Source organism: Thermobia domestica, chromosome 17 (genome assembly GCF_964235325.1).
Source record: "Thermobia domestica chromosome 17, izTheDome1.hap1.1, whole genome shotgun sequence".
In the NCBI taxonomy this organism is placed as follows: domain Eukaryota; kingdom Metazoa; phylum Arthropoda; class Insecta; order Zygentoma; family Lepismatidae; genus Thermobia; species Thermobia domestica.
The window spans coordinates 144,072,142-144,099,657 of record NC_137470.1 but is presented as its reverse complement, the minus strand read 5'-3'; the positions used below and the strand labels follow the sequence as shown (position 1 = coordinate 144,099,657).

At 34.5% G+C, this 27,516-nt stretch overlaps 1 protein-coding gene across 2 annotated transcripts in view; it reads right to left on the bottom strand.

Moving 5' to 3' along the window:
- Positions 1 to 1,002: 1,002 nt before the first annotated feature.
- LOC145674383 (uncharacterized) overlaps positions 1,003 to 27,516 on the bottom strand; it is a 71,846-nt gene continuing 45,332 nt past the window's right edge. For both annotated transcript variants that reach the window (XM_081744355.1, XM_081744356.1), the window contains 4 exons: positions 22,745 to 22,909; positions 12,396 to 12,527; positions 7,305 to 7,357; positions 1,003 to 4,886 (listed from right to left, as the gene is read on the bottom strand). In XM_081744355.1, the coding sequence (XP_081600481.1) occupies positions 4,848 to 4,886; positions 7,305 to 7,357; positions 12,396 to 12,527; positions 22,745 to 22,909 (389 nt within the window). In that variant the 3' untranslated portion in view covers positions 1,003 to 4,847. The remainder of the gene's footprint in view (positions 4,887 to 7,304; positions 7,358 to 12,395; positions 12,528 to 22,744; positions 22,910 to 27,516) is intronic.

The following is a 27,516-nucleotide window of genomic DNA, read 5'->3' as shown; positions in this document are numbered from 1 at the left end:
CACTAGAATCAAAACTAAACAACCTGCTTCACGAGAACTGTATCCACTGACACATGTCATTGCGTTAATAGTTTGTTGTTCTGTGATAGGTTTAACCTTGTGCTTGTTCTTAAAATAAATAACTAAATAAAACATTCGACTGTAAAACTTATTCTGCAAAATGTTGGCACTATAGACTAGTGAAAAACACTATAACTTTAATTACTCATACAAAATAATGATAATACAGTGAATCAATAATTTTACTAATAGTATTAGTTGCAGTGGTCTGCTTCTTATTCCGCTGCATGTCATTAGTATGATTGTAGTCAAACTATTAAGAACATATAACTTTTTGGGTAGAAAAACATTACATTATAGTACTTTAAAGCGACCACTAATATTTAAGTGCCGCCAATACTTCATTGTCATGTGAAGATAAAAAGGTTAATTTTATAGAAGGAAAAGGGTTGATTTTGTAAAATAGACATACGCATATGTTTTCAAAAATTCAGCGAGAGATGTGTTACATTTCCGTAAGAATCTTCTCAAAAACTTTCTAAATATTGAAGAAATATTGAGCATTAATGGATTGTATAGTCATCTGATACGCGTGTTGTGTGTTTCCAGAAACTTCTTTCTAATATCAATAAAGAAGTATTTATTTAGAACTGACTCTCTTCCTTTTAAATTCTCTCCAAAAATAGCTAGCTCTTAACTATCAACAATGTGTAGGAATGGATACCAATGTTAAATAATAGAAAATCTGATACTATTGTACTCTTTATTGCTGGAATAAAATCTTTTCGAACGATAACAGAAATTTGAAGAACAAATAGTATTATGAAATACTAGAAATTTACCATAACATTATTAACAATACAACTTGTACTTCAATATCGCATTATAAAATATGAACTACATGCAAAACAGTACATAGATTTTACTAAAATAATATGTAGATCTAACATACTCTATCACATAATCGATTTGGGAAAATTGTTGTTTTTTTTTAAAAAAAAAAAATATTTGCATATGAGCGGCTCGGGCAAATATAATGCTAAGCCCCAGTATCGGTGCAAGTGACTTATTACATGAGATGGCTTGGAATTGAGCCACAAAATAAAATATAGGCAATTTAATTTCTAAATTGTACCTGCAGATGGCAGGAAAACTTTTTTCTTATGTGCCATTACAAAGACTTATAGAGGAATGGTCAATCTTACTTTCTAGTTTACTCGGAGTTAGAAACTGTGACTTAATATTATGTTCGCCAGACCCGATCAAAATATTATTATTATATATTTTTATATATTATTATATAATCTCTTTACACTATAAATAATGAGTATATAATGATTGACTAGAACCAAATATTTGTTTAACTTTAATATATGACACTTCTTTAGAAACAACATTTCAAAAGCTAATTTTAAGACCTAACAATTTAACTATTATTTTAATACAAAAATTTAAATCTCTAAAGTATGGTTCTGATTTATTAACTATATCTCTTGGCCGCTCAGTTATTTCATTCACCAAATATAAAACATTAGTTACTAATAATAATTTCAAATGTTCATAGTTACGTCTAACACTTTTAACTATTAATACAAAAACGTAAGTTTCCAAAGTACGGTTTTGATTTATTAAATATATCTCTTGGCCGCTCAGTTATTTCATTCACCAAATATAAAACATTAGTTACTAATAATAATTTCAAATGTTCATAGTTACGTCTAACACTTTTAACTATTAATACAAAAACGTAAGTTTCCAAAGTACGGTTTTGATTTATTAAATATATCTCTTGGCCGCTCAGTTATTTCATTCACCAAATATAAAACATTAGTTACTAATAATAATTTCAAATGTTCATAGTTACGTCTAACACTTTTAACTATTAATACAAAAACGTAAGTTTCCAAAGTACGGTTTTGATTTATTAAATATATCTCTTGGCCGCTCAGTTATTTCATTCACCAAATATAAAACATTAGTTACTAATAATAATTTCAAATGTTCATAGTTACGTCTAACACTTTTAACTATTAATACAAAAACGTAAATTTCCAAAGTACGGTTTTGATTTATTAAATATATCTCTTGGCCGCTCAATTATTTCATTTACCAAATATAAAACATTAGTTACTAATAATAATTGCAAATGTTCATAGTTACGTCTAACACTTATAATTATTAATACAAAAATGTAAATTTCCAAAGTACGGTTTTGGTTTATTAACTATATCTCTTGGGCGCTCAGTTATTTCATTCACCAAATATAAAACATTAGTTACTAATAATAATTTCAAATGTTTATAGTTACGTCTAACACTTTTAACTATTAATACAAAGCGTAATTTTCCAAAGTACGGTTTTGATTTATTAAATATATCTCTTGGCCGCTCAGTTATTTCACTCACCAAACATAAAACATTAGTTACTAATAATAATTTCAAATGTTCATAGTTACGTCTAACACTTTTAACTATTAATACAAAGCGTAAATTTCCAAAGTACGGTTTTGATTTATTAAATATATCTCTTGGCCGCTCAATTATTTCATTCACCAAATATAAAACATTAGTTACTAATAATAATTTCAAATGTTCATTGTTACTTCTAACACTTTTAACTATTATTTTAATACAAAAACGTAAATCTCTAAAGTATGGATTTGAATTTCTAACTATATCTCTTGGCCGCAGAGTTATTTTTTTTTACCAAACAGAAAACGTTCTATTTTCATCATTCGTTACTTAGAATAATTTCAAATGTTCATAGTTACGTCTAACACTTGCAACTATTAATACAAAAATTTAAATTTCCAAAGTACGGTTTTGATTTATTAACTATTTTTCTGGGCCGCAGAGTTGTTTCTTTCACCAAACAGAAAACCTTCTATTTTGACCATTCGTTACTAAGAATGATTTGAAATGTTCATTGTTACGTCTAACACTATTAATTTAATACAAAAATGTACATCTCCAAAGTATGGTTTTGATTTATTAACTGTATCTCTCGGCCGCAGAATTATTTCTTTTACCAAAGAGAAAACTTTCTATTTTGAACATTCGTTACTTAGAATAATTTGAAATGTTCAGTTATGTCTCACACTTTTAACTATTAATACAAAAATGTAAATTTCCAAAGTACGGTTTTGATTTATTAACTATATCTCTTGGCCGCTCAGTTATTTCATTTACCAAATATAAAATATTAGTTACTAATAATAATTTCAAATGTTCATTGTTACTTCTAACACTTTTAACTATTATTTTAATACAAAAGCGTAAATATCTAAAGTATGGATTTGAATTTCTAACTATATTTCTTGGCCGCAGAGTTATTTTTTTTTTTTTTTATTTTTTTTTTACCAAACAGAAAACGTTCTATTTTCATCATTCGTTACTTAGAATAATTTCAAATGTTCATAGTTACGTCTAACACTTGCAACTATTAATACAAAAATGTAAATTTCCGAAGTACGGTTTTGATTTATTAACTATTTCTCTGGGCCGCAGAGTTGTTTCTTTAACCAAACAGAAAACCTTCTATTTTGACCATTCGTTACTAAGAATGATTTGAAATGTTCATTGTTACGTCTAACACTATTAATTTAATACAAAAATGTAAATCTCCAAAGTATGGTTTTGATTTATTAACTGTATCGTTCGGCCGCAGAGTTATTTCTTTTACCAAAGAGAAAACTTTCTATTTTGAACATTCGTTACTTAGAATAATTTGAAATGTTCATAGTTATGTCTCACACTTTTAACTATTATTTTAATACAAAAATGTAAATCTAAGTATGGATTTGAATTTTTAACTATATCTCTTGGCCGCAGAATTATTTCTTTCACCAAACAGAAAATGTTCTATTTTGACCATTCGTTACTTAGAATAATTTAAAATGTTCATTCTTACACCTAACACTTTTAACGATTAATACAAAAATGTTCAAATAATGCAAACTAGGTTCTTATATTTTTTCTCTGAACTTGAACGCTATGGGAATAACAGGCTCAATATTCTATAGTTCGTTGAACGGAAAAGATTTATACGTCCATGTTGCAAAAAATCACAATTGTATACTGGAGAATTTTACTTTTTGCCAAAATAATATGTATATTGTTACATAAACGTGAAACATATAGAGCAGGAAAAGTACATTCTTGTTACTAATTTATCTTTATCATTGGTATATGAACAATTTTATATATTTCTTTTCGCAATGTTTTGATACTTTGTCTCTAACTGAATTTCTTCTGCCCGGAAGTTAAATTTCGTGATACATATGGCTTCGATTATGATTATGGTTCTACCTCCGGATTTTATCCAAAATGTTTTACTTTACTGGGAGATTTGAAAGCTGTGAGTGCAGATATGGAGTTATTGTTAGAATTGTTTTTGCAGTAATAGTAATACCTATTGAATGATTATTGAGAGAAGTTCCATATTGCTGTTGAAAGCAAAGAGGACTTCGTAGTAACTGATTGTTAGTATTAAGATTGAAACTAGGAAGAAGAAAAGAAAAAGTTAACCAGAATAAGAAGAGAAAATAACGATAAAGAAAAGGAACAAAAAGAAACAAAGAAAACAAAAGAAAAGGAAGAAACAGCGATCGAATAGACTGCAACATGAAATCAGGAAACTGTAACTATTTAACTGAAAAATCACAGCCACCGTCACCTCCCAGTTAGTTTGGAAAACATGGAACATGTGTGGTTTTATTTCCTTATATTCAGGCTTAAACGATCTGTTAAAAGGGAAAGTAACGGCAGAACAAGTTTGTATTAATGTTGAAGTATATGCTTAAAACTGTTCTCTCATATTCACTTTCTTCTCACCAAACTGTCCAATTATTAAAAGGGATTGTGCCTCTTGCCCAACCGTCGCTGACTCTGAAAACCAAAACATAATATCAGAACCATATTTCACCTTACAGGATGAAAGAGACTAAACTTATATGCTACTACAATTTACAATAGTTTCAGTTTAGGTGACAATTATTAAGATTGTTAAATTTATAAATAGAACACATTCAGAAAAAAGGAAACATTTTACAACAATTACTGTAAAATTCTCGTTTTTCCAGTTTAGAATGTAGAACTACTCTAAAGTTATAGTCATGACGGTTATATACTTCAGCAGGCAATTTCCCTTCCCAGTAAATAAAGAATAATAATAACAAAAGAAAGAATAGTTGAAACGCGACTGCAAAAGGTGTTACCTCTCATCAACATTATTTAATATCCATTTAGAAGATACAGCGAAGAAGAGTCTGCATAGGAAAGACGGTATTTTGGGAGAAGGAAAAATATTAGCTGTATACGATTTACAACTCTCATACAACTTGTTGATGAATAAAAATTAACATTGGGTACCGGTCCTTAATTAAGCTAAGCCACAATAAATATTAAACTATTGCTTAATAAACAAAATATTAAAAGCTTATGACTAGAGACACGATTTTGTGGTAAATAAGAATTCGCGTAAAGCGGGATAAAATCGGTGAATAAAAATTCAAAGTAAGAATACTATTTTCCCTAGCAATTACAATTAATTACCTTAATTTTCACTCATCAATCATGACATGAGCTTATATATGACTATATTAAACGCTATTTGCGGTTTTAAGAAAGAACACTAAGCATCCTCATTGAATAGAAGTAACATTTAAAGAACAAACACACAGAAAGAAAAAAAAGAAAGAAAGAAAGGAGAGAGAACATTAATAGAAAAATTTAACTTTAGTGTTCACAGTTTACTTATGGAAATAATACGTAAGGATTGTTTCAATGTTTTCTGGTGTTAAATTTGTTCTTTTGTCGGTAAGTATGGCATTGTTAGAAGAGAGAGAGCCCTCTCCACATCCACATTCGAAACTAATATGTACATTAGTTGGAGACACTTTCCAGCGATTTCTGAATGCTCATCTAACATACCCCACAACACTCCTTCCACACTATCCACTTCACCAATAAATATCGTTTAGAGCTCATTTTGTAACTGCATGTAACATTTCAAAAATTCATGGTAGGTTATTTTCTCAAATATGGGGATTTGCATCATATTGCTAGCAATTGCCAAATAATGGTAATGAATAAATTGTAAAAGCGTCGAAAAATTGTCACTTTTGCGTAAATTTCGTGGAATATCGAGACTTGTAAATTTCGCTAATTCGACAGAATTTCGCGTTTAATCGCGAGCGTTATATGGCCTAACAAATAATGAAAAATTATATATTTTAAGTACACAACATTAAAAAAAAAAAAAAACTGCTACATTCCGCATTTTCGCGTGTCACCACAAAATCGTGTCTCTACTTATGACACAAAGATGCAGGTGAGATATTGGGCCATCCAATTTTTTCTAAGTTAATAAGTAAGATTAACTAAAACTATTTAGGAAACCTCTTAAGGAAAAAAATAAACACTATCCAAAATAAATAAATAAATAGAACGATCTGTTAAACAATTCTAATTACAAGGATTGAACAAATTAAAAGATAACGAGATCTGTAATATATCCTATCATGGACGCATATGTTGTCTCTGATATCATGCAGTTGCGAAAAAATGCAAGAGAGCGGTGTCAAGTGAATTGTTTAGTGGGCACTGCTAGCTGTTTAGTGAAATTGTGAAGGCACCACACCAGTTACATTCCTGGAAGAACGATTTGCTGTTCATGAGGAAGACGTGTTACGGTTAGTCATGAAATTTTGGCACTTTTCAATCTTACTGGCAGGTCTTGGAACATCCATCTTAAGAGTCAAAATCTATGAATCACTGATTTTCAGTTGTTTGTCCTATATTAAGAAACAAACCAAAGTTGAAAGTTTAGATTGAATATTAAGCTGAAAATCTGTGTGATGGATTGATGTCTCGGACCTACAAGTTCTTCCAGCAGGACGTATACCAGCTGAGAAAAAAAGAGGTTAAATAAACCTCCACTCTCACCCTAATAAAATTGACCATACATAGTTATCCACGTAGATAACAATTATAGAATTAAGACCAACATATCATAAGCAGTCTGGATCCCAAAATTAACCCTCGAAATTACGCCTGTGTTCCCAATCACTTGTTCGGATCCAAATCTCTTCTGAAATATTTAAGTCATAAGCTTATTAATGACAGCTGTAAGTAACTAATCTAACATTGTTGAAGAAGGGTTCATGAGGTTGAGACAAGATTGAGATTTCTGCTATCAAACATGCGGCACGTACTTCTAATTGGTACTATGTTATCTTTCAATTTGACCAATCCTTGTGGTTTATTTAAATTTCAAAAAGAGCTATTGAAAATTAGTCATTTTACCTTCAAACTAGTACCATTTCTGCCTTCTTCGGAGCCATGACGACTGTTTGTATCTGAAAAACAAAAATAAATAAATAAATTAGTGAACTGTTCGTATTTACTGCTGAATTTTCATTACTAATTTCTTATTTTATACCTGGATATACTACAAAATCTATTTCTTAGAATAATATTCAAAGCTCTATCCCGATGTAAAGCCACCTTCAAAATAAATTTTTGCGTATACTGTAAACCAGTGATGATTTCAGAAGATTTTCACCGGGTGGAATTTCAATATACAGAGGGTGAAAAGTACTATAAAAAAATACTGGTAATTCACATTGAGCAGAATCGTATGTTTAGCCCCACTGGGGAATTTCGTAGCTATGGGGGAACTAGTACCCTAGGTCACTCTCCTGAATTGTAACTGACACTCTCCTTCAATACCTCTGATTTATTGATTATATTATATATACAGATTGTAATCAAAATAATAGCAACATCTGGAGTTGGAAACACATCAGATATCTGAGTTCGAAATGGTCAGGTGGCGACCGCAGGGAGGAGTTGGTGATGTGTTACAGTAAACTCCGTGCTACGTATGGAGCAGTAGAACGGCTATGTGCAGTAAACTAAGCATACGGTAATAGTATAAAATGGATAACCACTCTGATATTCAAACATGGCAAATATTGGCGCTTAGTTATGTGGTGTGAGCATGACGAAAGTGGCAAGTATGTTAGGTGTGTCGCGAGGGACAATGTCCAAGCTGATGACATATAAGACTCACAGTAAAACCACATCGAACAGTTGTCCGAAGGAAACCCTCAGTGCCAGATCCTGCCGAGCATTAAAGCGGATTGTCACTCAGAACCGTTGAGTAACTGTGGTGCAAGTGGCGGAGGAAATAAAATGAAATATTTCAGTTTAACGTTCCACGAATATGCCTTTATACTAAGGAAGACGATGATTCAGACAAGTGAATGATGGAGGAATTGGTAGAATGAGCAAGTGGGAGGAAACGACAGTACCCCAAGAAAATCCACGGGCACGATGATGTCCATCACAAACTTACTTTGCCGGTGATCGAATCAGGGACTCCATGCATAAGCGCTCTACGACTAAACTATTCTATACATGTATTTACTTGAGAGTTCATCAGCAAGGCACGTTAATAATTATTAATTCTTTAAATATTTTAGTGAAAATCGTGCAAAATATTATCATAAGCGAGAAACCTTTATAAACAGCAACTTTCGGTTCCTGCTATCTCTAAATGTCGAAAAAAGCCTGTAAAATATCATATGCAGAGAAAACTACGTGCTTTGTCATAAAAATCAATGCACATAGGTACAACACTCTGTGCATACTAAGTCGATATTTGAAAATGTAACCTAATTAATAGATGGTTACTTGCGTGTTAAATAAAGTGTGAAATTAATAAACTCGTATATACGATGAACAGTACTTCCATCACAAATTTGGTAATATTATTTTAACGTTTTACTTTTGTGTGAGGCCAATCAGCAATACAACAGGAAGAACTCTAAACAAGGAAACCTAAGGGCTGGTATTTTGCTGACCATCATTTACGTTCCAATAGTGAGAGATTTCTAAGCAGTATTTCAAGATGCGGCAAGCTGAATGTGAACAAATGTGTTCAAATTAAACAAAAGAAGTTATATTACGTAGCTCACTTATATTACGTGAGTATTACACTTATATTACGTAGCTCATATTTTCCTGAAAATATTTGTTTTCATAAAAAGATCTAAGCGTGAATTAAAAATCTGCGGAAGAACGTCAACTGTTTGACAATTAAATCACAATTCTGCCTGTCTTTGATAATCCATTATTTCCTTAGTTTCTAAAAACTGAGGATATTTTGTAATACCTTGTTATTTGGGCTTTGTACTTGTGTTGGGTTTTGACTCCAAAAAGGTGAAAACAATAACATGAAATATAAGACTTCCTAAAAATCAGAAATAGTTACCATTAATAATAATAATAATAATTTGTCTCCAATATTCGATAAAAACTACTGATACCACGGTATTAGAACTCAGTGGAACCTGAATCAAAGATGTCATACAGTGCGTTGGACACTACTTCATCCTCCACTTGAGTCTGAAGTAGTAATCGATCATTCCTCGAATCCGCACATATTTCATTTATTGGTTGAGCATTTTTTTTCTTTCTTTTTGAATCGACAATACCGGCATACCGCACGGTTCCCAAATATATATATATATATATATATATATATATATATATATATATATATATAGATAGATAGATAGATAGAGATAGATATATAGAGAGAGAGAACACACTAGAACAGTTGGATTTTGTATTGACCTAAAACCGCCAATGGGGGTCAATTCTGACCCCCGTAAGAAATTCATACTTTAAGAGCAAATTACATTTTTTTATGTGTGACAATGACAATATATAAGATTTAACTTGTTTCACAATGTGCTTCTGTGTAAGTAAGAAAGCCAAAGTTAAAAAAATTAAAAAGAATGCGATATGACTCAACCCAATACAAATTACAACTCAAGACGTTACAAAATGAGTATGATACACACGAATATAAACTATTAATGAACACAGAATATGTTCCAAAGTTCGTTAGGCATCAGCGCAAGTTGAACAGTGTGAACGCTTAAGAGTCACAGCAACGCATTTTCCACAAATTAGTTTCTGGCATTCCTCACAACTAGAAGTAGTCTTATCTGTCCGTTGCATAGTTGAAAGGCACACTTCTTCCGTTTTGTGGAGAGCATTGAAACAATCAGAGGGCATTTCTTGCGCAAAGCATCAGCACGTAGTTCTTCCACCAGTGCAAGAATAAATTTTCGGCGTGAAATTCTGGAGCCCGATGATTCCTTGAAAAGTATCCAAGCATTGAGTGCGGCAATGTCAATGACGTTGTAATTATCTGAGCAGGGCACCTCCCACACATCTTGTAGTGTATTTCCTCAGCATCTGGTCCCCTACATCTACACGACATTTTGTGCCATTGTAGTGACAGTGTTCGGTTTCTTCTTTGGGCTGTCGTCTGTAGACACATTAGTATGCATGGTGCTAGGAATTACTACATTGTTTTTGCCCTTGCACCTATATACTGTTAGTGTTTTGTCTTCATTTCTCAGTGCAAGAATCGAATGTCGTGGTGTTGTGTCAAGAGCAATATGAGGTAATTCTCGCTTATTCAAACGCATCGTTCCAACAATTGTGGTTTTCTTCGTAGCAAGTTCATCTACAAGTTTTACAGAAGAAGAAAGTTGTCAGCAGTGACGTTGTGTCCCGAATTTAGATATTGCTGCAGTAATTTTAGCACCACACTCTCCCCAATTGTACATCATTTGGTCGGTCTTCATCCTTGCTCAAATAGGGATAGCCACTTAATACATATTTGGATTTTACATCAGTTGCTAACCAGAATTAGGTCCCAAACTTGTCCGGCTTATTTGTTATGTATTGGATAAATCTGCACCAATACATCTGTACATACATAGTTGATGTGCATGGCAACAACTTTTCATCGACGGTTATTTCTGGTCCAGGATTGTAACACAATTAACAGTTTTGCATGAGTTTGCTCCAAGTCTCAGACGCGAGAGCAAATTTATTAGTTGCCAGGCGCTCAGCTCTGCTGCTTCGCACATCAAATCTGGGATGCCGCACAATTTCACGGAAAGATTGCGTGATATTGTTTCTTTGAACACAGGTGGTCCCCAATTCTTGTTCCATAAATCATCAGCACAGTTTTGAATGGCCTAGTACACCACGGGCACATAGCAGGGCGAAAAATGCATCGAGTTCTTCCAGCGTTATATTCCAGTTGCTGTCATCTCCAAAATTACGTCGTGCTTCGGCAACAATACATGTCTGAATGTGTTTCACCATTCATTCATTCACCATCAAACGCCATGCTGAAGCAGAATTTGACCCAATGTTACGACGACGAGTTGGTCCACTTGCAATTGTCACAATATTGCGAGATGGCGTGCAACCTGTAGTGGAATCGGTGCTGCTAAGAGTCCAAACAATACCACAAGATAATGTGTACTTTTTGTCACTGCTACCTGTAGGCTGAGTAAGCACAGTGTTACCTTGTCCTTGCCCACGACTACGTCTGCTTGAAAGTCCTTGTCTGCGCGTACCAAAGGAAGTCGCATTACCAGACGCCTTATTTGCTTCGGTATTACTGTCGCTACTTTCAGAGGATGACACATTCTGAAAATGCACATTAGAAGCACAAAAATCTTCAGCGTTGCTGTCGTCACCACTGTCACATGAATCTAACTGTTCCAAAATGTAAGGCACTTCTCTACACTCAATCCTTTCTGCAACTTCTGTGCGAAAAATGCACAGTGGTCGAAAGCTGCACGAAGACTGCTGCGGAAATTGCTGGCGCTATGAGTCATCAAACAAGGTCACATGATGTTTGTTTTTGTTCTCCTCTCAATAATCATGATAATAGATGCGAGTTTCGTTGTGTCTAGAAAGCAATGATGAGTCATCGGAAATTGAAAAACTTACGTTCACCTGAAAATTAGTCATTTTTCTTACGAGGGTCAAAATGACCCCTATTGGCTGTTCTAGGTATATCTATGATTGTCTATTTTAATAATTAAGATAGAAATGTGAAAATTTGCCACAATATACTTGAATGTATTTTAGAAAAAGTCAGAAAATTTCAGCTTTAACGTTCCATTGTATGTGTAAAAGGAAAAAAAAAAGAGAGAGAGAGAGAGAGAAAGAGAGATCAAAATGACCCCGACTGCGCTTCTAGTATTAAAAAAATATTCTAGAACATCTAATTTATCGAATCATTTAGTTTAGGTCCTGTAGTTTCCTATCCTAGCCTCAATATTTTCACTTTTTATTTTTAGTACCTTATAACTCTCAAAAGAGGAATTTTGAAACCTAAGTTTAACGAAATACAATTTTATATAATGGATATAAACAACCACTTCTCCAAGCTTTCTACCTGATAATTGGTCATTAACTTTGAGGCTAGCATTTATGTCCTCCTCTTAACAAAACCTTGGCTTTGGTCCTGTAAATAACGTAAGTTAGTACGTTCACTTTTATTACACTTACCTCGCGGTGAGTTATTCGAGTGCATTTGGTGAAATCTACGTTTAGCAGACGTAGCTGACTCTGAAGACTCCTCCTTTTCTGTACCACTGGTGCTAACGCCAACACACGACAAATCAGAGGCTCCAGGCATAACTAATAATTAAGAATATAAAACTAATTAGATAGAATATATGGATTTTGCATTAGGCTTACTTACGTTCGTCTCTTTATAGAATAAACTAACAAACTATAGTCCGCGTCACCCGAATTGGCGTGTAGCATCAGCCAATAAGCTCGCACTGATAATCCTTCATGGGGGAATCGAATCATTCATAATTGATTTTGTTCGTATTTGTGGACAATTATGAATGATTACATTCCTCCCTGAAGGTTTGGTAACAGCGCACTGCGAGTTTATTGGCTGATGTCACACGCCGATTCGGGTGACGCAAACTATAAAGAAAATGCAAAACTCTTTCGCAAATCCCATGAATCATCATTACTATTTATAAAATCAAATACGTCTATTTGAACACTTAAAAAACAAAACATTTTACACTATTCAGAAATTTAGTTCGCAGGGGTGAAGTTTAGCGTCCCATTCAGCATCAAAGCTATACAAAGTGTCCCAAAAGTAATAGTGATAAATGAAACCACAGATTCCTGGCGCAAAAGCAAGAAGAAAAGTGTATATGACAGTCCGGAAGTGGAAAAGGGCGGAGCTAGACAGTTCCGAATGTGGGGTAAAGGGACTTTACACCTGCCTACCGGAATAATGATAGGAGCTAGGAAGGGGGTTCAGAAATACATAAAAATTATATTGGCTTGACCTGTTAAACACATATTACATAACTGCGCCAGAGATTCTCCATATGTCATTTAGGGATTCACCGAATGTCTGTACGGTAGGGGTAATGAAACGGTGCAGTGAAGATGGAAATCATACAAAAAGAAATATTATCCATGATGATGACAAAATGGTGGTCAAAGCAAAGCGCGCCTACAATGGTTGTACTAACTTCAGGGATAGTGTGGGAATTAAAGAATATTTTACAGGAGAGGTGAAGTGTACTTCGGAGAAAATTAACATGGGGAATTCAAAACTTATGAAAAACATCTAGTTCTACAGAAGGGGATTTCTGAACCCCCTCCTAGCTCTTATCATTATTCCGGTAAGCAGGTGTGAAGTTCCTGTCCCCTCACGTTCGGAGGTATCTAGCTCCGTCCCTGTCCACTTCCAGAGTATATGTCATATCCACTTTTTTCTGGTTTCGGAGCCAGGAATCTGTGGTTCCATTTTTCGCCACTATTTTTGGGGCATCCTGTATAAGAAGTGCATCTACAGCTTAATGTAGAACATTTTGTATTGTTTATTCGTCGCTATGATAATTTACATAAAGAAAAGTAATAAAGTATTGTAGAAAACAATATAGTCATATTTGAGGGCCGACGATATAATGAACAGTGTTTCTTTCAGAAAACATGCGCCGGGCGTCGCTCTAAAACTACGTATTAACAAAGCCCACAGCTACTTGTCTTACATTTTTCTGAAGTACACTCATGTCCAAAATTATTGTCGCATGTCTATAACTCTCTTCTTGTAAGAATATAATTTGATAATGATTTTTCGGGGTACTTTTAATGCTGATACTATATGTATAATCAGGAAATGTATATTTGTGGTAAATTTCATAGGAAAAGAATTATAAATACGAAAATTAGAGTGAGTAAAACAAAATGTTGCCAAATGGACAAGAAAGTTTTATTTTCGTTTTATTGTTCTTATTTACTGCTCTTTTACATGAAATTTGCCACATACATGTCTTTGCCGATCATACACATACTAATATCACAAGAAATACAGGACGAATTCGATATCAATTTATATTCCTACAACAACATATTTATAGACATGCGACAATAATTTTGGACATGACTGTACATGCAACAAGACGTTCAATTCTAACTTATCTTCTCAAGGTTGGCAGTTACAGACACAAGGTACCACCTAATCTCTGAATGAATAAATGAATGAATATATATATATATATATATATAAAGCAAAGCTTCAGTACGATCTTTAGAACACTTATAAGCAGCAGTATTAAAATGTTTATTTATTTATATTCTGAAATTATTTATCTCCCACTGCTGGCACTATTCTGGTACGTATTTACCTTATTTCCTCCGGGGGTGGGGGGCTGACTCCCAAAAACTTGCCTGAAAGAAACACTGATGTAAAAAAACTATGGATATTAACAATCCGCATATCCTGTTGCACCATCCATACCCTTGTTATTTATATCCATTAGCAGTAACAACTTTTAAAGGGTCACCCTTCAAGGGACGTACAAAATCCATATAAAATTAAAGATAAAAAGTGGAATAGCAAAGAACCATCGTATTTTGCCAATTCAATGGGTGACGAAGATACAAAGTGATGAGTACTGAGTCTCTGTAAAACGCTACAGTACATAGTTGATATCATTGAAAATTGCTCATTTCGCTTCATCCGAGCTTTTTTTTTTTTTTTTTTTTTTTTTAGATGTCTTATCATAACACACTCTCCTGTTCACATCTCATTACCCTACAAAAGTTTGCCATTTTATACTAGTGTTATAATGTTTATTGAAACTGACAACAAAAGTTTCAAATGGATGGGTGTAAAATATTTGCGGTATTTGTATCAAAAATACAACCTTTGAGATTAACAGTTTGAACCCCATCTTTACATTTACTGACTTTTTTCTTTTTTATAGCATTTTATTAAACTAACAACAAGAAAGTGATGTCTGTGATTTGATCACTTCTTTTTGTTTAAATATTTTGAATGTATGTGTGATACTAGCAAAAAGAATACTTCCAAACGACACAGCAAGATAAGTAGAATTTGTGTACGACGTCAACAGAAATGAAAAGCTTTCTTTGAGTTATTCCCAATAGGTTCCTCTAAACCAAATATACTAAAAGAAACTTAAAAGGGAATTTTCTACAATATATATCGAACGTATTTTTCTAGAAACATACAACAAATTACCAAAACAAATGTGTGAAAAATGTTTGAAATTGTGTATAGTGAAAAAAGTTTAAAAAATTTTTAGTGAATGATCAATTTTACGTTTCAATAAATCATATTTAAAAAGATAAATGTAGTTCATCAAAAATATTAGTAAAATGTACGTTATATTTGTGTTATTAGCTGATATTTCTTTACACAAATAAAAGTATAGTATGTCAAAGATATGTGTTAACATATAGATATTAATGAAAGAGGAAACAACACATTCTTTTTAACACACCATGTCCTCTATAGATGTGAATTCAATAACGTACAAAGAGTGAAAAAGTGACTGACTGGATCGAGACTCGAACCCGGGACCTCCGGTATACCGTGCCGATGCGTTAACCACTATGCCACTGGGCGTAGTGGTTAACGCATCGGCACGGTATACCGGAGGTCCCGGGTTCGAGTCTTGGTCCGGCCAGTCACTGAATTTTATTTTTTTTAAATGAAATCTTTGAGTTTTACGTCCCACGATTATGCCAGTTAGGCTAAGGGAGACGGTGATGATGAGTAATGAATGAAATGGTGGAATGAAAGTGGGAGGAAACGGGAGAACCCCGAGAAAACCCACGCACACGATGTTTGTCCACCACAAAGTTCACTTGGCGGGGGCTGGAATCGAACCCGGGACTCCAAGCACCAGAGGTGAACGCTCTACCACTGAGCCAGCGCGGCCCAGTCACCTTTTTACTCTTTGCACGTTACATGTGTTAACACTTTCTTCTAACGTTAGTAAACTGGAGTATAGTTGCTAGCAAGAATGTACACAGATTTGTAATAAAAGAGAAGCAAATAACTGCAGGTACTTGCGTATATAGTAACTGAAACACTTGTGAGACTCATCTTGTCATGATTCGTTATAAAATTAGCATGTCATTTCTAGGGTAAACAAAACTTAAAATTTTCTCCCAAAAATCAAAATGTAAGTGTGTCGTGTTTTTGAATGTTTTCATTACTTGGTCATGAACATATGACAAAAGTAATATACAAAAACTTTGCTTTGGAAATACAAAAATGATATAAATGGTACGTATGAGTAATCAAATCAGGAAAAACAGGTAAAATATTACACGTGAATATGTCTTTTTAACCTCTTGCGTTCCAGGTTCATTTTGCTATGTGCGTGCTGTAATATCATGTTTTCATTTATTGTTAAAAGACGGTCCAGACCGTTCTATAGAGCAGAGTCATTGTATAAAGTTCAATGAATATAATTTTTTGTACAATCGTACGTGCCCCTCCCCCCCTCCCATATATATATGCGCGAGGAGACCATTCACATTACCGATAAAAAATGCATTGTTAAACATCTGGGCTGAGAAAGGGAAATTTTGATGTTCTGAAGGTATTTCTACGCTGCTTCATGTTTCACTGACCGGAATGAGTCAAGTGCTGTCACCTGAGGAGAAACAGCAGAACTAATTCGTTCCTTCCATCAGCTATAAAAATCATGACCTCCAAGATTAATACGACTCTTAATAAAGGATACATTTTCATGACATCCGCATGGATATCACTGGTATTTTGTAACGGAGTATTTTATGACATGCACATGGAGATCAATGGAACGCAAGGTGTTAAAGGTTGATTTTACAGTAATAAATTATCGGAATATGAGAGTTTTATTCATTTTTTTTTTTTTCAATTTTACAATTACCTTCATACCAAGTTTGTAACAAAAACCTAACATCTTACCAGGGTGTCCACTCTCAAAGCGTTTTGAAATTCCCGGTTTTCCCGGCTCCACTAGATAAATTCCCGGTTATAACGGGCAATAAAAGACGAATATTTTACGAAAGAGGCGGAAGGGTTATTATTTAGTTCCCACCCAAACAATATAAAATTATGCTATCGAAATAAATTATATTTTCTTACCTGTTTTCGTTACTTCCCGATAAATGCATTGATTTATTCTTCTAGAAAAGCAGCTTTTTTTTTTTTTTTTTTTTTGCCTCAGCAATTACCTTTGCTTTTTTAGCTTCCAATCCCAGTCTTTCTCGCGTTACACGTTTTCTCTCTCTTTCCTTTTTTCCCTTTTCACTCAAATCCTTCGCCTTTTTCTTCAAATGTTCAGTATATCGAGCATGTGTATTTCTGGCCGCATGTATCATATCATTGCTGATTTTAATTGACTCCAATCCACCTAATGCACTCACACCATCATACACTTGTCTCATGGCAATAAAGCTCTCCTGTTTGATTCTCAAAAATGCATTCAGAATTGACAGAAAATCCTCTCTCTACTTATGCATTTCCGTGTGACAGTATCAAAATACATTGTATAAAATCATTGAGTTTTCGTACACTGTCCTCACTGAATACGCTAAGAAGCTGAACATAAAATGCATCCAGACGCTTCTCCTTTCTTTTAAACGTTTTGCAGTGATTAATAGATTCAGGTGACGAAAATACCTTCAGATATTGCCCCATAATTTTACCTGTCTTGCTTCCCGTAAACCATCGTTTAGCTACCATCTCCTCCAAAGATAATGTCAAACGCTTCTCCGCTAGTGTCAGGTTGTGATCAAAAGCACAGGATCGAAACACGAAATAGCTCGAGTAAGTTCGTATTTCAATGGTGATCTATCCATTATTTTACTAAACATCGCTGCGATAGCTTCTCTGCACGTTCGTCGCAGTGTTAACTTGTCTAGATCCGTTATTTCCTTGATTCCACGCATGGCATCCCTACTTGCAAAGCCTATGTCCACATCTTTAGCAGGAAGAAGATTGTTTGGATCTGATATATATATTTTTTGAACAGATGCACCTGCTTTATTAAGAACATCACCCTTCACTATTTTTTCCATTAATCTTTGTAAGAGAGAAGTAAGCTCTTCATGCAAAAAGGGTTCCATGGGTTGGTCTGTTTGAAATTCGGTCAGAAATGGTTCCATCATTGAAGCAATAGTTGAGAAAAATGCTAATTTGGTGCTAGTATTTTTTTTCTCTACAACTAAGAACGTTGTCGAGGTGGGTGTTTTCTTGTCCTTCCTGACACACGCAATATATTTTTTAAAAAAATGAGGTACATCATTAATAAGGCTCGAGATGCAACGTCAATGTAAAATAATAACTACTGCTAACTTATCTGGTGGTTAAAGATATCAGGAGATTGCAGAACCAGACCTATTACTAAACAAGCAATCATAACTGACAACTAGACAATCTCATTCCCGTCATTTACTGCTCGCATTCATCTTTACATTGCTATTCATTTTAAACAGAAATAATAATAATAAAGAATATATCAAAGAAACAATTCGTGCTACTTAAAGTTGAATTATAGTTAAATAATTATCCATATTTTTTTTCTTAAAAGATCAAGGCCAAAACAAAAGACCGCACACATGATTGTTGACTACAGCATAGCGCTCTTTCAGGTTTCAAACAACCCCGTTTGACGCATCACTACTCTATTCTTTTTTCTAAATTCAAAACTAACATGGTCAATAAGCGAACCTCAACATAGGATTCAAGCGATCGCCTGTTTCACGGTCGCCACGTTCACTTGCGATTCATCATTGATGCTGAATTCGGACGCTCCAAACAGTGGATACCGACAGGATGACGCTAGATCCGACCCATGAAATCAGAAGCACCGAGTGACTTATCGGTAGAAAACAATTGAGCTACGCCTTTCGTTTTTAACTCTCGGCCTTCTTCGGCTATTATCGTTGTGTTTCCCAGTTCTTTGGAGAAATTCACGGCTTATTCCCGGTTTTTTCCCGGTTCATGAAATTCTCGGCTATTTCCCGGTGGGTGGACACCCTGCTTACTTGTGATATATGCACTATTATTAATTGTTATAGTAAAAGTAATAGTAATAGTAGTAGTAGTAGTAGTAATAGTAGGAGTCGAACTCATATCCTCTTATCATTGTGCGTTGCATGTGCGGTTTTGTGTTCGTGGTTTCCGGGGTTTCGGTTTTCGGGTTTTTGGGTGTACCTCATTGCGTCGTGGACGATAAGTGAAGAGGAGTGTCTCAGAGATAGTGAACTTAGTGACCGTTTCAGTCGATCTCGGCCGAAATGACGCTCCCAGACTGGGTGTGCGGGCGGAAGGACACAACGGACCAGGACCCACGCTAAGTGCTCTGAGTGGGTCCTGGACCTCAAGTCAGCACATAGAGGACTGTGATATGGCATGGACACGAAGCTGAGAACACTCACAGAATACTTCATGAATCACCATTAAAATTTAGGTCATATAAGAGTGGAAGTTATTAGTGAAGTGAAATGTTAGTGTATATTTTTGGCACGTTGGTGTAAATGTTTTCCGTGACCACAAGAGAGAACCAATTATACAGGGAAAAACCGTAGTCATCTGTTGTTGTGAAAAGTGAAGAGGAATGCAGTTTGATAAATAAACATACAGCATACAGGAGAGGAACCATTGTCATACGGTGAAAACCGAAGAAAGAAGCAACACAATATTAAATAAAACTTAACTAAATAATATAACAATTTAAATAATTAATAAAGTAAATATAAAATTAATTAAACATCAGTAAACACTCATGTGGAATAACAAGAGGGAAAAAAGGATAAATAGTAGCCTAACTAATAAATGTATTAATACATGATAATAAATAATATAGTAAACCATTAAATAAGAATTAGGATTAAATTATAGGAAACCATAATTACAATTAAACAAATAAAAATTAGAAACTAGGTAACTAAAAAACATAATAAGACTACAATCTTAATAATTAAGAAAAGAAATCAATCACTAGGAATTAAATGGTTAAGAACTATAGGGAAATAATATATAAACAAATAACAATAAAATAGAAGAGTAGATAGATAAGTAGATAAGAGTTAATAACAATAAGATGTATTATTTAAATATTTTATATCGTATTTCATACTATTATAGTTGTTGGATTAGGAATTGAAATACTAAGTAGTATAGTTCAGGATAAGTGCAGATAGATTTAAGCTGAGTAGCACTTCGCAAGAAAATTGTTGTTAATTTTTTTTTCCATAGTTTATTCTTGTTTGTTTCTTTGTTTTTTTGTTTGTTTTGTTCTTGTGCTGTGGTTCTTTTGTTCTTTCCTTTTTCCCTTTTCCTTTTCACCTTTTTTTCTTTCAAACATGGATATCCAATAAAAATAAGAAAACAAATAAATGGCAATGATGACAACCCGTTCCGGTCAAAAGTTTCAGATGCCGGTTCTGAAAGACGGGCCTGAGCCAAAAATAAATAAATAAATAAATAAATCCTCTTTTCATTATACCTTTTTCAAAACTATTACAATAATCAAAACAGAGGTTTATGAAAGAAATTCACATTTAGTAACGCTACAAATAAAACAAAGAATCAACACAAGCAGTCATACTTCAGTAACCTTTGGAACTGATATATGCACACAGAAATTCTTTCTTTCGCTTCTCAAGGAAGTATCACAGTTTCCAGGTGAGACAAACATATTTCTTTGGCATTTACTGTGAAGTGTTTTCACTTTCGTTATGCATTCATCACACCTTTGTTTTCGCCAGGGTTCTCGCTAAAATCTACACCAATGTAAGCGCCTAGCTTCACCATTATCACGGACATCATGAAGTCTTTGAATACGAGTTATTTTTGCTTCATACGATATTTCTGTATAAAAGCTATGATACAAACGAAAAGCACACGACCAGTGCATATTGTCAGTAGACCACAAAGATTAATGCTATTAAATCTTATCACATAAAATGTGCACTTCACATGAAAAAAGAAACAGAATTAAAAAAAAAACAAAAACGTAAGTAGGCGCCTGGGATTATATCGTACCTCCCTCAGGTACCTTAGGGCGTTTTCACAGATTAAAGACTCTGCGAATAACGACGTATTTGACAGTGGAATATTTCTTTTATTTTAGTAAGGTACTGAATGTTACAACTGTGTAGTCAACCGTGCATTGAAGAAAATCACGAAAGCAACTACCTAAGGGTATACTGTACCTTCCACGCGTCCATACCATTTTTAAATCTCCTTTCTATCTCCAAAACAAGGGTAATTTACTGAAGGTTAAAAATTTAAATTTGTGATTTTCTCAACAGATCTAACAATTTTGTTTATATTTCAGTTTTTAATATTTCACTAACAACCCTATACTGTCGTGTAAGTCATATTTCTCATAAAAAATCTACGTGGGGTAGTTCACTCTTCATAGCGTTTTTTTTTTTTTTTCGCATAATTATCACAAAAACAGTTCAAGTGATGTTGTTCATATCGCATAAATAAATATTCATTAATAACGTGACAATATGGCATAATTAATTTATCCTGGAAAAATCAACAAGGGGTCGCTTATTCTTGGGATAATTTTCTCTTCGGAAGATTTTCTTTAAAAAAATTACTCAAGCGCTGTTCTGCATATTCCATAAATGCATGTTTCATTTCCCATTGTCCAATCTTTGCTTTAGTAAACTTAAATTCGATTTAAACTACTGGCTGAGCAAAACAATACTTTTATTGGAAGAATTATTAACGTGTAACAGTTTCGTAAACGATCTATTTGGCTTCATCAGACACTATGATTACACAAGTAATGACAAATATAAGAGGCAGCGAAACAATCCCTGAATGCTGATTGGCTACCATAGGCTACTTCAGCCAATCAACTTCAATCACAAAACCAGAATATAAAACAGAAACAAAAATCTCTAATTCACTTTCCCTCCCTGTTGACCCCATGTACGTGTATACAATAACACACACACATATATATATATCGAATTTACAAAATAACCTTCACAAATAATTCTTAAATATGAATGCTAAATACATAGTATAGAATAAATAAATAAATAATACCAGAATTTAAAAAAATAACTTGCACAATTAACATATTCAATCTTTAAGGCTCCTTAACACTTTATTCCACTGTTCATCAATTTTAAGTCCTGAATTCCAGGATTTGGGATTTTTAGATTTCCGGGCTCTCGGCATCGATGACCATTTAGCCCGTCACGTATGAGGGATGACGTCATGGAAAACAATGGTAAAACTCGTTGGTAAATTGAATTTCTGAACCTCCTGTTTGGACCAGTACAAGAATTTTTAGTGTTGGAGAAAATGCAAACAAAAGAATGCAGTTTGAACTGGTTTTCAGTTATCCAGACGGAGTCATAAGAAACACTGACATAAAAGCATATTCAATATCATAATATAAATGTCGTCACCATTTTTCAATCATTTGTAGAAAAATATTTTAAAATACATGGGGAATGGGTTTAAATTCCAAATAAACACTGATATTTATTTATTTATTTTTAATGTAGTAATGTCTTTCTTAAAAAAAAAATCTACTAACCAGGATTAGTTGGCTGGTTTGCAAATAAGTTTTGAGCAGCTTGCGGATCTTCAATGCTCTGACTTTCAATATTAGCGCCCTGTTTGGCACTTGTTCCGGGAATTCCAAGAAGATCAGGAACGGATTCTACAGTACGAGGATCGGGAGCGGGTCGGAAAACAGCCGCTGAAAAAGTAAGGCAAATACAATAATACTTTAATCGCTTCTACAGGATGGACAAGCATAGAATTTCAAACATCACTATGCTATTTATAATACAAAAATATGTCAGTCCGTGAGTATCGATAATTCCCAATAGCATGCAGTCAAGCTAATACATGTCACTACCTGAGGTACCTGATTCCTGATGCCAATAGATGTCGCTAGCGTCCACCCAATTTGCAGGTTTAAAACTACTTTGACGATTTAATTGAAACTTAAACTATATTGCTTCAATTTAATTATTTTAAAAATGAGAATGATCATACTGAACATAAATGTGCTTTGATACTTATTATGAGGACATATGAAGAATGACAGAAAACCTCGACAGAATTTACATAAATAAATAAATAAATAAATAATTTATTCGAGCAGAATAAAGACTTTTCAGGACCAGTCAAGGCAGCCATCTTTGCTGCAACTGCCGCTAGCGCTTGCGGTGGCTTGTTTCTGAACTGATGTACTACGTAAGTCACAACGGTGTATTTTGCTACAAAACATCAAAACCATGTCTGTAAGATAAATGAATAAATTAATATGTTTTCAAAGTTGTAAAGTCTTTTTTGATATACTCCCGTAGCTTCGATTTATTCCAAACCATAGTAAACAATAAAACAGACAATTAGTTGAAGACTATTTCTTTTGTGGTGGTTCATTTTCAGGTTTCAGGTTAAAGATACATTTTTTTTATTTTCTTCCAGGTTACACAACTTCTTATAGGTTACAGGTTACCACTGAGTCCCTAAATAGTACCTACGTTCTTATAATTGAATCAACGAATAATTACGTGTATAAGTAGGATTCTTACCTAACTCCGTAATACAGGGTTTGTTCGTAAAGTAATGAGACTGGGTATAGTAAAAAGAATTTATTGATCCGATCAGTACATACTGTTAAAATTCTTCAAAATAGTCTCCTTGGGCGTCGATACACCAATGCCAACGCGATTCCAACGCTGCCAAGGCTTCCTGGAAGTCAGCTGTCGTAACCTCTTTAAGAGATTCTGTGACAGCCCATTGGATGGCAGGAACATCGTCCAAACGGTGAACTTTCAGGGTTCTCTTGAGCTTTGAGAACAGAAACAGTCTGATGGGCTCACATCGGTGCTGTACGGTGGATGCAAGGTTAAAACTCACATCCGGGCCAGGCAGGCGGTCACGACGAACGTGGTGTTGGCTGGAGCGTTGTCACTGGTAGAGCTTTCAGCGTTGTAAAAAATGGTGTTTCATGTTTTGTGCCGTGACAAAAACTCAAAAACAGCTTTTGCGTGACCCTCACTGTAGCCGAGTTTGGACACGATTGCCGTCCGATGCGTTGCTTAGCTTAGATTTCCCACCACAAATTTCCCCGCCTGGAAGCGCGCTGCTGGTGACCGGAGCGCCGCGCAGAGGCCAGTCTCATTACTTGACAGACAAATGCTGTATTCTGTTTTATATTATCTTTGCACCCTTTTGATCTACCTAAAGGTCTCTTTCCCCACATGATTTTCAAAGAGAACTCTCCCAAGGATGTGTTTCACATACTGATTACTGAAACTACGATTGAGCAGCAGCCTGTTGTATTCTCAAAGAAAAAATCAAGAAAAATATGAAACAATGAAAAACAGAAAAACAACAGACTTATACTTTATGGCACAAAACACTATCAATGGATTGATCAACTTAGTAAAAGATGTAATGGGTAAGAAATACGTTTGTATTCCGGACAAGCCATAGAAAGTCGACGGGTTGTGTAGAGATGAAGTTCCACATCCTCCAGACTTCTGCACCACGACCCGCTTACGTTCACCCGCAGATTTCCCATTTTACAAAGGCTGAATATGAATAAACCCTTGAGCCGCATTGGAACGAGGACACAAAAAACTTCTTGCTCTTACAATGAATCGAACCTGAGCCGGCCATTTAGACAAACACCTCACCAAACACACCACCACGGCATTCATTGGAAGATGTCACTTTTTATAATAGGAAATTTTAGGAACTAATATTTTTCAACGTCCTTCTCATAACTAACTAACTAACTCTATGGCCTATGGAACCCGGAGGTTCAGTGCCGCGTTCACAAAAGCTCTCCACTGACTTCTATCCTTAGCTAATTGGATCCAGTTTCTACTTTGTATTCCTATCTCTGCGAGATCCATCTTAATATTGTCCTCCCATCTGCGCCTAGGTCTTCCTAATGGTCGTTTTCCTATGGGTCTACCAGTCAAGACTTTGAAAGCGTTTCTACTTTCTTCCATTCTAGCTACATGACCTGCCCACCTAAGCCTCCTAGACTTGACGACCCTAACAATGTTGGGTAAACCGTATAAACTATGTAGTTCCTCGTTATGAAGCTTTCGCCATTCCCCATTCCCCACGTCCTTCTCATACTGGAGTATATAATATTTATTAATTTATATCCCCTTGTATTACGTGATGACTAGACATCGGATTTTTATGCACTAAAAATTCATTAAATATGCATGAAACTATGCTGTTAAATGTATTAAAATATGCACTAACAATGTAATAAAAAAGAACGTTTTCAAACATGCAGCAAGTTGTGACAAAGTTTTGAAGGTGAAAATGTAATTTACCTTTTACGGACTTCTCTTCAGAATTTAATCTTTATAACAGTTTATATATTCGTATCTTTTTAAAACACACAAATTATGAGATTAAAATAAACATAGTGAAATAAGAACACGATCTTTGGTTTTTCTTAGCATTTGTATTTTAGACTGCATTTACTTTACACGAAATAATACGAGCCTCACTTTTCTACACGTTTCCACCAAAAAAAAAAAAAAAATAAAATAAAATAAAATAAATAAATAAATAAATTTTAAGGATTTACTCCTTTCCGTAATTAGGCTTACAATATATCACAAGATGCTTCTCTTCATTTTCTGGTGTCAGTTTGTGACATTTGTAGCCACAAAATGACCTGTTAGCATCAACATATGTTATTGGATAACATTTATAGAGAGGACAAGTTTAGTATCTATATTTTCTGGCAAGTTGAAATTGAACCCTTGAAGATGTTTTCCTATGTCTTCAATTGTAGTTGGAGTTTCTGGCAATAACATCCGTCAATTTCTTTTGAACACAGCGCCCAAATTTACCAGGAACTAACTGAGTTCGTGTCCAACTTCATCAACTAGAGCTAATCATTCACTGAGAAGCATTCGTCCCGTCTCTTATTTCTGAATTAATGTCTATATGATATTACAACGTCTTTATCATAATCATATTTCACTTAACATCTTGGCAATTGTAAGCGTATTTTTTCTGCTGATTGGTTGCTAACATTATTGGTCCTCCGTAAACTAGACATTCTTCCGTACAAAAAGCCGTTCTGTTATATAGATATATAAATGCATTGAAAATGCACACTAAAACTGGATTTATGCCATGCTATAATCATACATCTGAGATAGAAATTTATGCTGAACATGTTCTTAAGCACTAATATATGCATTAACCTTTGAAATATGCATTTATATGCACTACAAAACTTCCAATTCGAGCTGTATTATTGTTGTTCTAAACCCCTACCAACTTTAACAGAGATGCATATAAACAAACAAAAAATATGCATTTGCATAAAAATCCGATGTCTAGTGATGACGTTACAACTACGGAACACTTAAAACTAAACAAACATTATTTAAACATATAACAATACGAGGGTTCTTACATAAATTCTAAGCCTAACTAGGATATATAAGAACTTGATATGTAATACTTTAGGTCGTATTTATTGAACGTTCCTACGACGTCATACCAAATTTAGTTTTAATATCAATTCTATTGTTACAAGTCCAGAAAGATAGAAAGGTGAGCAAAGTGTGACCAATGGAGAAATTGAAGACGAAGCTGTTATTGAGTATCTCCACAAGGAAGGTTTAAATATGCAGGAGATCCACCCCGACATGGTTGCTACTTTAGGTGATAGTTCCCCTTATATGCCAAAGTGAAAAAACGGAAAGCTGCATTTTAAGAGCGGGAGAACCTCCATTGAAGATGATACTCGATCAGGAAGGCCCGTGGAAGCACTAACTCAGGAGAACATTGACAAAGTGCATGAAATTATCACGAATGATCAGCGAATGACCATCAAGCAGATTGCTGAGATAGTGAACTTATCTACTGCAAACGCTGACCGGATTATCGCCCAGCATTTAAGAATGAGCAAGGTTTCCGCGAGATGGGTGCCAAAACTTTTGACAAGTGATCAAAAGCTTGCAAGACATAACATTTCAAGGGACAATCTTCATCTCTTTCGGACAAATCTAGATACCTTTCGCACTCGATTCATAACATGAGACGAGACCTGGGTCCATCATTACCAACCAAATCCAAACAAAGTTTCAAGCAGTGGAAACATGCCTAATCCCCCCACCCTCTGAAGAAGACCAGATCAGTGCCTTGAGCTGAAAAAGTGATGGCTACAGTTTTCTGGGATTCGGAAGGGATAGTGATGATGGATTATCTTCCAAAGGGGCGAACAGTGACTGGGGAGTACTATGCAGGTCTTTTACGACAGCTACGTGAAAATATTCGGCAGACGCGTCATGGGAAACTGAC